The sequence below is a fragment of the Chenopodium quinoa genome, unplaced genomic scaffold (assembly GCF_001683475.1).
Source record: "Chenopodium quinoa cultivar QQ74 unplaced genomic scaffold, ASM168347v1, whole genome shotgun sequence".
Taxonomy (NCBI): domain Eukaryota; kingdom Viridiplantae; phylum Streptophyta; class Magnoliopsida; order Caryophyllales; family Amaranthaceae; genus Chenopodium; species Chenopodium quinoa.
Genome location: NW_018742461.1, coordinates 4,493,713 through 4,505,168, shown reverse-complemented (window position 1 = coordinate 4,505,168; position 11,456 = coordinate 4,493,713). Strand labels below are relative to the sequence as shown.

The 11,456-nt window shown below is 29.6% G+C and overlaps 1 protein-coding gene across 1 annotated transcript; it reads left to right on the top strand.

Annotated features, from left to right (window-relative positions):
* The first annotated feature begins 2,089 nt into the window (after positions 1 to 2,089).
* LOC110718880 (GATA transcription factor 5-like) lies at positions 2,090 to 4,145 on the top strand. Its single transcript, XM_021897810.1, has 3 exons — positions 2,090 to 2,362; positions 2,549 to 2,879; positions 3,174 to 4,145. The coding sequence occupies exons 2-3, from the start codon at positions 2,583 to 2,585 to the stop codon at positions 3,864 to 3,866; spliced, it is 990 nt and encodes a 329-aa protein (XP_021753502.1). The 5' UTR covers positions 2,090 to 2,362; positions 2,549 to 2,582; the 3' UTR covers positions 3,867 to 4,145.
* Positions 4,146 to 11,456: the final 7,311 nt, after the last annotated feature.

Here is an 11,456-nt window from a genome sequence, read left to right as displayed (position 1 = left end):
AAATACTAATAAGATGAAATAAAATTAGATTAATTTTTTCTCAAAAATAAAAAAAAATTAGATTAATTTAGTTCAGTAAAAATCAACTAAATAGAGCAAACCTTTCTTAAAAATTTAGTCATACTTTTAATAAGGTGAGGAAGTAACACTGTTTTAAATTCATATGATTTTCACTTTTACGAAATTATCTTATCTTTTTTTGAACTTATTAACCTTATTCTAGTTGTTATTGGACTTGAGAACTCATGACAAGGGTCTGTTTTGTTCACCTTATTTTCGCTTATTTTAGGTTTAATATGTTCACATAAGCCCACTTCAAGAAAAAATAAGTTTAGACAAGGTGCATAATATAAGTTTAAATTACAACTAAAAAAAAGTTTTATAAGGTCTAATAAGTAAAGATAAATTCAATTAAGTTTGGATAAGTTCTGATAAGTGAAAATCTAATGAATAGAACACACAATAAGGCCCCTTTCTTTTCACCTTACTTTTGCTGAATCAAAATTATTTTTTTTGGACTAAAATTAATTTTACTGACTCAAAATTAATACTAAATTGAAATATTTTTTATTGATTTTATGTTATATACTTCCTTTGTTCCACAAATATTGCAACAAGGATGAAATTACGCATCCCAAAACACATTTTATATGCTAATATCTATAATTATATAAGAGTAAAAATTATAAAAAGTTGATATTATGAAAGTATTTTACGAGACGGATGTAACAAGACCCCACATGACTATATTTTACTTAATGTATAAATCATAATATGTGCTCAAACAAGCGTGATGAATAGTGTAAAATTTCAGTTGTTGAATATTACTAGAACGGAGGAAGTATGTTCTTTAACTTTATTGATTTTTACCAACCTAAAATTATTTTTGCTAAACATAAATTATTTCAACAGAATATTATATTATTATTTTAAGGTGAAGAGAACAATGCCTAGGTTATTCCCAAGATCAGGGTGAAAAAATTGGGGATTAAAAGTATTTGGTCTACCTTTTTCATGGAAAATATACAACATCAATAATTTTTTCCTTATTAAAATCATATATTTTTTTCAAAATCATATATTATGTCAATAGTTTTTATTTTAATCCCCATTCGTCTTTAATTGATTTTTGTATTTGTTATTTTTATTCATAGTTTTCAATACAATAATACAATTAAAATGTTGCAGGTTACTTCAAAAAATTATAAAATTACATCTTCGAAAACTAAAATCTTGACAAGTCACAAGATTTCACATGACTATGTTTTGTTGTAAATTTATATTTATCTCTAACGTATTAGATTGCACAACCTTTAGAATCTCTAACTATTTCAAATATGACAGTTAATTAGAAATAGAGGGAATGTATGAGTTTCTTCCATAATTATTAAGCTACATGAAACGATCTATTATTACCGGCAAGGCGGCAATGCTATATGGGTTATAAGCTACATGAAACAATTTTTTTTTTTTTTTTAGAGAGTTACAAGGGCGAGTGATGAGAATCAATCTCAGGATTACCTAGAACCGAGAGGGGAACTCTAACCACTTGAGTTATCCCTCACTCTCGTGAAACAATTTATTATTACAGGCAACGCGACAATACTATATGGGTTGTATACAACCTCTAGAGTTACATATAAGCATTAAGTACGTATTTTTTTTTTAATGATGTACTTCGTATGAACTTGGAATTTATTATGAAAAATATATGTTAACCGATGTAATTAATGCTTATTGTTTCAATATTTTATTTTTCTTATCTTAAGGGCAACATATAATACATTCCTATTATTATTAATGAACAATATCTTATCCATTATACGAAATTAATAACTACGATCCCATAGAATCTTCTCTAATTTTACCTATACTATTATTACATCTCAGATAAAACCACACGCTTAGGTAAAATCAGGTAAGATACAAATTTCTTGACAACCTCATCCCACAAAGAAGGCAATAAAATCAATAAAATGTCAAACACTTTTGGTAAAATGTCAATATAGATAGAAATTTCCCAACACACACCTAACAATTTTATTAAAAATAAAATTAACATGATTATTAATTTTAGGAACAAAATCCAAAATTCAAAAATCAAAAAACCCCCCAAAAAAAGGATTATATAAAAAGTTAGAGAGAGAAAAAAAAGTTGTAAAATTTTGAAGATAAACCATTAACTCACCCACCTATCCCGCCCTTGAATTAGACTTTCTTTTAGTGTTCTTTCTCCTCTTCTTTTTTCCCCAACTCCTACCCACCTTCTTTTTCTCTCTCTTCTTTCTCTCTAAAATTATTTCTAACTCTCTTCTTCTTTCTTCCAACCCACAATTTTCATTTTCATTCATTCATTCACAAGGTATATAAATTAATTCAGTTAATTAATTATATATGTTGTTATTATTTGAATATGTTTATATGGGGGAACATTTAATTTTACGAAACGCCCTTTAATTTGGGTCATAATTTAAATTAATTAATGAATTGACAACAAAAGCGTTTAATTTTTATGTTTAATTTTGTGGGTTTTTGTTTAATTTTTCAGGGGTATAATTACAAAAATTTTGTGTAGTATAAAAATGGAGTGCATGGAAGCCAGAGCGCTAAAATCGAGCTTTTCGTCGGAAATAGCCATGAAAACGAACAACCCACAAAGTATTTTCGACGATTTTTGGTGCGTCGCAGGTTTACCAAGCGACGATTTCTCAATTGACGAATTTTTTGACCTTCCAAACGAAGAAAATATTGATGGGTCGTCGGTTTTGGAGGAGGAAGACGAAAAAGACTCTTCCTCTTTCTCTCTCTCCTCCTCCCATGACCCTGTTGATGATTCCAACGACAATTCCACCAATTTTTCACCGGACCTCGCTATTCCGGTAAGGGCACTTTCGTCATTTCACTTCCTCCGTTATCTTCCTTGTCCTAAAATTATTTTGGGGTAAAAGTGAAATTCACTTTTCTAATTGTTTTGGGGTGAAATTGGAATTACATATTTAATTTTTTTTGGGGTGAAATTGGAATTACGTAGTACATGTTTTATTTTTTAGGGGTATAATTGAAATTTAAAGGTTTAATTTGGGTTAATTGTAATTGAAATTTGTGTTAATTTTTCTCAAAAAAAGAAAAAAGAAAAAAGAAATTTGTGTTAATTGTAATTGAAATTTGTGTAGGTGGATGATGTGCAAGAGCTTGAATTATGGTCACATTTGATGGACGATTCAATCCCTGAGCCAATACTTGCATGTCCGAATCCAATTTTAGACGCGCAAAAAACTAAAACCGGGTTCAATTTCATGAACCGAGTTGAACCGGTGAACAAACCGGTGTTTTACAGAATTTCGTGCATACCCAACCCATCGGCAGTTCCGGTGAAGCCGAGAAGCAAGCGGTCCCGGTCAACCGGGAACCGGAGTTGGGTATTTAATTCGCCCCCCAAAACCGATTCATCATCGACGTCTTCGCCGACGTCTTCTCCAGTATCAACACTGTTTTTTCCACCACCGGTTCAGGACATGGGTGTGCTTTTCAACTTCGGAAAACCACCCATGAAAAAACCGAAGAAAAAACCGGCGGTGAATTCATCGGCCGGTGAAAATCCTCCGGTTCAGAGGAGGTGTAGCCATTGTCAAGTTACGAAAACCCCCCAATGGAGGGCCGGTCCAAACGGTCCAAAAACGTTGTGTAATGCTTGTGGAGTTCGGTTCAAGTCGGGTCGATTGTTTCCGGAGTATAGACCGGCTTGTAGCCCGACTTTTTCGAGTGAGGTTCATTCCAATAGCCACCGTAAGGTGTTAGAGATGAGGAAGAAAAAGGAAACTACCGAGTCGATCACCGGTTTAGCTCAGACGATTTTGAGTAGTTAGAGAGACAACATTATGAACCGGGTTCGGGATTATTGGTTTATAAATTAACCCGGTTTAATTTGTACAATTTTGGTGGTGGTTGGCTTTGGTAGGCAGGTTAGTTGTAACAGATTTTAGGGGGGCAGTTAAATTTTAGTATTTCTAGTTTTTTTTTTTTTTTTAGTAGTAATATTTTTGCTTAGTTTGATCAAATTTGTTGTAGTTTCAATTAAACTAGTTATTACTCCTATATTTAATTTTAGTTTCTTAGGTTTAATTTGATTTTATAGTGAGGTTGAATTTTTTTACCTAACTTTTAGTGGAGTATTTGTATTACTCCTATTATATATATATGAAATACTTTTATTTAGACTTCATATTTAACATTTTTGAATTGTTTTATTGATATGTTTTCACTTCTAATTTTAGGCGCCTTTAGGAATTTGGTCAGTTCAAAAATTAAAACTTTATGTTATACGAAGTGGAGTAAATTATAGTGTAGTCCTTGTAGAAGTTTGAAATAAATTTAGTGGTGGTGGTGCAACATTATTGTGCTCATGCTAATTTATGACTTTGAGTGCCCACTAAGGGCGGCATGCCCCACGTGTCATTCTTCAATTATGTATGATGTGATTTATCTACTTAGATTTTTTATTTTCATATTTATTTAAATTTTTAAAGTTAGTCATTAAACGAGATATTTGTCCTATAACAATCAAGACACTAGTATGCTTGTACATTTGTACGAATACAAGCTGAGAGTGTAATACAGTACACTCCCCCTTTAGATGAATGGTTCAACTAAGAAATATGTCCCATGATCGCTTAGACTATCGGCTAAACTTTTGAGGTCACAAATTCGAATCCTAGTCACCATGTTCACATCAATGTTGGGGGAGTGCACGGTATTGTATAGGTAGGCGCACCTATAGACAGGCAATAGGCCAATATGAATTTATGATTCATAACGTCTACATTGACAATTCTAACCGAAAGGATTAGTAGGATAAGCTTACAAGTTATGTCGAAACTTCCATGTGCAATTCCCAATTTTCTGTTCAAAGGGAGGCATATAGATGTTGACATGTTTATTTCGAATTTGTGTAACTGAACCATAATATTTTCCTAAAAGAAACATCTTTCAAAATATTAAAACTCCAAATTGTTTCAAGTTTTTAAGCTACACAAATAATATCAAATAAACGTCACAAATTTATAACGTGTCAAGAAATAGACAAATATAGATAGAATTTAGAAAATCATGGCCGCCAAAAAGACCATGTCAAAATATTGAAATTTGGTATTATATGATAAAGACATACATGATACAATGATAGATTGATAGCACTTAAAATAATACTTTACGTTATAATTTAAATTTTTAAAATTCAAAGAAGTTAAAGAGTTAAAAAGACTTTCAAGTGAGAGTGAGTGAGTATTTCATGCAATGAAATTTCCGTGAAATTGCTTTAAAATAAAAGGGAGTGAAAAATCATGTGAGCTTTGTTTTTATGCACAATACATGCCATATTTTAGAAGAAAAAGCATACAAAATTGGCATAATTCGGTACTACTGTTGTTATGTTTTTCCGTTATTAAAATTTCTTTGTATTTAAATTTTTTTATGAGATAATCACAGCCTAAAGAAGAGACCGATTATTTTCACTTATTTTAGATTTAATAAGTTCAGATTAGTTTAGTTAAGTTTAGATAAGATAAGTTCAAAAAAAAAAAAAATTTCTGATAAGAATAACTTAAAAAATTATAACTAAATAAGTTTTAATAAAGTCTAATAAGTTCACATATATTCATATAAGTAAAAATCAGATGAATGTTATTATAACTAAAATAAATTTTAGTAAAGTCTAATAAGTTCATCTTATTTTCACTTATTTCAAGCCTGATAAGTTGATAATTTCAGTTCAGGAAAAATAAGTTTTGATAAGGGTTGACCAAGTTCAAATTACAATTTAAATAAGTTTTAATAAGTTCAGATACATTCAGGTAAATTTAGATATGTAAAAATTAGGTGAATAAAACACTAACTGAGAGGCGAAGGGATTATTATTGTTGTAGTATTATTGTACTCGTATTAATATACCCTAATTTGGTGCAAACGAATGAAAACGTTTGCCTTTGCTTACAGCTGAGGCAAGGTTGTTAACATTTGTCAGAATCATGACGGCTTTGTTTGCTCTTAAAGTTTTTTATTTTATTTTTATTTTTTATTTTATTATTAATACTATAAAAATTATTATTATATTTTCTTTTTGGATTGGAATTTTTTAGCTTTATTTTTTGCTTTGCCTTTTATGATCAAAGATTGCTATTTACTTCTTCTGTATTTTATTTTAGGCCTTGTTTAGTTGGCATGAGAATTAAATTTCATAGGAAATTGCATTTCATGGAAAGTTATTTTCCTAATGAAATTCCTAGGAATTTTCTAAATTTGTTTGGTTGGCAATGTGGGAATTTAGAAATCCCGTGAATTTTGATTGACTTAGGAGGGGCTAGGTAATTTACTTCCCTTGTTTTGTGGAAAGTTAAAATTCCCATGAATTTCAACTTTCATCATTTTTGTTTTTTTGTGTCAACCAAACAACTCCTCAATTTATCAAATCCCATAAATTTTCACTTCCCCCATTTCATATTGTCAACCAACCAAGGCCTTAATTTTAAGTTTAAAGTGTTGAAACTATAGTGAGGACTGAGCTACTGAGGTGGCTCCAAAATCCAAAGTTAGGTCCACTTGTTTTATTGACTAAATTCTTTTGTTATACTTAATTAATGTTTCTTAGCCTTTTGTCTTTGTTTATTTGTAATGTTAATGATCGTAGGGTGTATTATACTCCGTATTCACTTTATATGACCTTCACTTATCTGAACATACAGTAATATATCTAAGTTTATTGATTACCTGGTCCTATATTCATCTAATAAGGTCATTGTAATTGTGAATTGAACTCTTTTTTTTTTTTTTTTTTCAAATAATTTTTTATGTCCACTTTTAAATTGGATTTGTATAGCTTTTACAGGAGTCAGGACTAAACTTATTCAAATTTAAATATTATCCAAATTTATTTAAGTTTAGTCTTTAAAGTAACTTGCTTTATATATATAGACTTTTATTAGCTTTGAAATTAACATATGAAAAAAAGACCTCGAAAGCTCGAAATAATTGAAAATAAGGTAAGGACTGCAATGCTAGCTCAAATGGCTATTAAGGTGTACACAAAATTTGGGTAAATGTGAATTTAACCTCGACTAAAAGATAATTGTATTGATTTATATTTATTTATTTCTAGGTGAATGATCATGGCTCATATTGAATAGTACCTCTCACAAACCAATCAAGTCTATCTTTATAGGTTAGATCAACTGGGATGAATGTAAGGAAAAAATTAAAGATAAGAGAATCTCAACCCCAAAAAACCCTACTAAAAGTTGTTACTATGAGCCCAAAACTTGTTTGACAAAATATGTTAGCTTGTAATCTTGTATTGAAAAAGGTAGGGATGCTACAAAGTACAAACAAACAAACAAATTAATATTTGGTTAATGACTAATCATTAAGTTTTTTTTATTTTTATTTTTTAATTTTTTAATTTTTTTTAAAATGAGGTTGTACCTTGTACCGCATGTACTATGGCTGTAGTTTGAAACTTTACAAATAAGAAAGAAAGAAAGAAAGAAAGAAAGATATACCACTACTATTACTAAAGTCTTGTTTAGTGGTAGTGTTTTAAGTAGCGATTAGCATTTTGACTTGTCAAAACACTAATAGAAAAAATTTGAGAGTGTTTGGTAAATTAGCGATTCTAGTAGCAATTAGCGATAGAGGTAGCGTTTAGGTAGCTTTTCTCAAACGTTAAAAATAGTAGTGTTTAGAAGTGTCGGGTAGCGTTTGACAATTTTTATTACTTTTTAATTAATTTTTATATGAATTTTGATATATTTTAGTATTGCAACCGCTACTTTTGCTAAACACTCATACTATCAACCGTTACCTTGACAACTAACCTCTACCCACTACTAATTGACAGCTACTCGCTACCTTAACAACTACCCGCTACTTGACTGCTAAAAGCTATCCGCTGCCACTACTTTTTCCAAATAGGACCTAATAAATGAGTAAATGATAGCTTAAAATAAGATAAAATCAATTTATATTTCTTTTTACAAGTAGATATGAAAATCTCTAATTATTACCAATATTGTAATGATACTCACCTAATCGTAAATTCGTAACGTTGAAATATTATAAATTTTATTACCATTTCTTACACGATTCCACTCATATCAAATGGCTTTTTTTTTTTTTTTTTTTTTTTTTTTTTGAGGGATCAAATGGCTAATTATTGCTATAGTTTTAATAGGTAAATTAATCAAGAGTTTTTGTTCAATTTTATTCTAAAAATTTATCACTATTGAAAGTTATACTAATGTGGGACAATACTTACACTCATATGTGGGTTTTCTTATGTGCTCAACACTCCCCTTTTCATATGAGACTTAGACTCTGATACCATGATTTTATATGGCCGAGAAGGTTCCACCTTAAAATCATATGACAATGAGGAGAGTAACCCTTTAGCCTTATAAAATGGACACAATTTTCAACTTTTTTCAATGTGGGATATACATGAATACATCCCAATACAAACTCTCACTTACACACTCAACTACTGTGGAACAACACTTTCACTCACATGTGGATTTTCTTAAGGGCTCAACAGCTAGTAACACATAATAATAAAAGACTTCCTTTTTGTTACATGCAGCTTGCTCTATTTTTTTTCAAAAAATCTTTTGGAAAAAGTGAACATCAAAAATCTTGAGTAAAAGTAGTATGTACATCATTTATCGTTAATAGGTTTTGATTAAAACTTTGAGTACAACATGTACAAACTTTATTCATTAAATTAATTATATAGTCAAAAGATTTTATTTATTTAGAAAAAGGAAGTGAAGTGAAGAAAAAGAAATGAAGGAAACCAAACCTTTTGTTTTTCTTTTATTTTGTTTGGTTAATTGTAAGGTACAAATTTAAACATTCCTTTGTTTGTTTGACTGAATTTGTGTAAGAATGAGAGTGAAAACGTCAAATCCGTGATAATTGCTTTATTTTCGTCCAAAATATCCTCATAAAAGGATAATTAGGTGATAAAGAATGGTGAGAGTTCAATAAAAATCTGTCACTTAATTAGTTCTAATATCTTTTAAAAGCATATACCTTTTCACATTCTTCCAAAATCTCAATGCTTGTCTCTCATCGAATCCCGCTTAAAATTACAAACAAGATTATTCAAAATTGAATTCATTCTTTAAAGAAAATTAATACACTCTACAAAAGTAGTGTTAGCTATAGTGAATAAACATAGTCATTTATTCTATGTATATATTCATTCAAGTCTTCAAAGATACAATAATTACCTATTACAAAAATATAGTAATTAAGTAAAGAGCACATCTCTTATAGCGACTTGTCACATCATTATTTCCTAACAACATTAAAATAGATAGCTAGAATTAACGATCACTTAATATTATTAGGCATATATATAATATAATCACGTATCTTGAGCTATGCATTATCCATATTTCACAATATTAATTCACTAAATGTTTGAAGGAAATTTAATTTAATTTTTTATTTAATTATTCATTTCTTACTCATTTATGTTTTTTCTTTTTTAGAAAAAATCCAATATTTTCTTACTCTTATCAAAGTTATCATACAATGATACAAATACATAGCAAAGAAATTCGTATTTTTTAAATATATTATTCAAGTCCCATTATTTTTTTTTATCATTTCAATATTTGGGGCATAGGCAAGTTAGTGTGCTATGGCCCATTGGTGTCTTATCTATAGTCGTTAGCGTCAATCATGCTATAAATGTACTTAACACTTAACAAGTGAGACATTTCTACCTTCAACCATGTTACCTAGATTCAAAAGAACAATTGCACCATGATTATGGGATTTTTTATTTTATTTTATTTTATTATTCTACCCTTATTTCTTAGGTGATAGTGACAACTACCCATTAAGTTTCAAATTTGCATTGCCTCGCATTTCAAACTCATAAGCGTATGTACTCCCTTCATCACATATGGAGTAATATACAGAGTAATGTTTTTTTTTTTTTTTTTTTTTTTATGGTTTTTAAGATATGCTTTTAGTTCCTCAAAAAACTGTTAGTTATTAAAAATATCTTTAATTACGTTTCAACAAAAATTGTGAAAAATTAATGATATTTTGTATAAATTTACATATGACTTAGAGCTTAGTCTTCAAATTAGAAAATAGTCTAAGTAAATTATCGACTCACTATTATTTTCTTACAATATATAATTCCTTACAATATATAATTCCCAACAAACGTGTTGGATTTATGTTTCAACCATGTTAATGAACCATCTCAACTAAAAGCTTAATCTGATTGTTGAAGCCCATGAATATGTTTTATACTCTATCACGCCCCCTCACATGAGTGTCCTTTGGGCATGAAATTTGGATGCAGCATGGGCCCTCCACATACCCTGTGCAAAATATTCTACTTGATAGTGGGGGTGGATGAGATTGAACTTGTGACCTTTGTGTCACGCTAGCTCTGATACCATGTTAAGTGTAATAATTCTCCTTGATTGGAGTATTCTCATTAATCAATATATATAGGTATTTACAAACCTAATTAAGAGAATTCTAAATTACACAAAATACATCTTTACAGAAAATTAACAAGATAATATCAACCTATTATCTATCATATTTGAAGTATAATTCTAACCGGCCTATATAATTTAAAGCTCTTAAACTCTACAACGTGCCACTTAAGAAACAAAATCAGATTAGCTTTATTACAAATTAATCAATCATACAAACAGTATAAAAATCAATATATTGTAGCTATATAATGCCAAAGAAAAAAACAATTCAAAAAATGAAGTTCTCATTGTGCCATTCTAATGCAAATGCATACAATATACTCCCTATATCCCCTAAAATTTTACTCTTTTTTCTATAAGTTATTTTTTACTCATAAAAAATTATTCCATATCATAAATATGCACGGAAATAAATCACAATATTATTGTCATAATAAAAATTACTTATGTCTTACGTGCAACTATTTTTCCTTATTAAGTTCATTCAACCAAAATGTTATAAAAATAAAATATGGTTACGAGATAAACAATCGGGAACAAAGGAGGTATGAATTATCGTTCATAATATACTTATACTCTACTAGCCTAGAATAGCATGCAATGCATGAATAATGTTTTACTACCATGCATAGGCTGTGATGGAATTATAACTGTTTTGGGGAAGTGTGATGGAAAGGATATAAGGAGTGTTGGGAGGAACACAAAAACAGAGGTAGTGGCAACAGAGGCCCCCCTGGTAGATATAGTAAATGAAGATAACATACAATACATTATATATATATATATATAGTCAAAGATAATACGTACTCACTACTCATACATACACTCATTATGTATGGATAGATTGCTTAGATTGATGGATAGTGTAGTTGTGAAACTTGGGACCTGCCTATAATGATATGACCAAATATTTGGGCTTTGGGATATTTAGTTACCTTG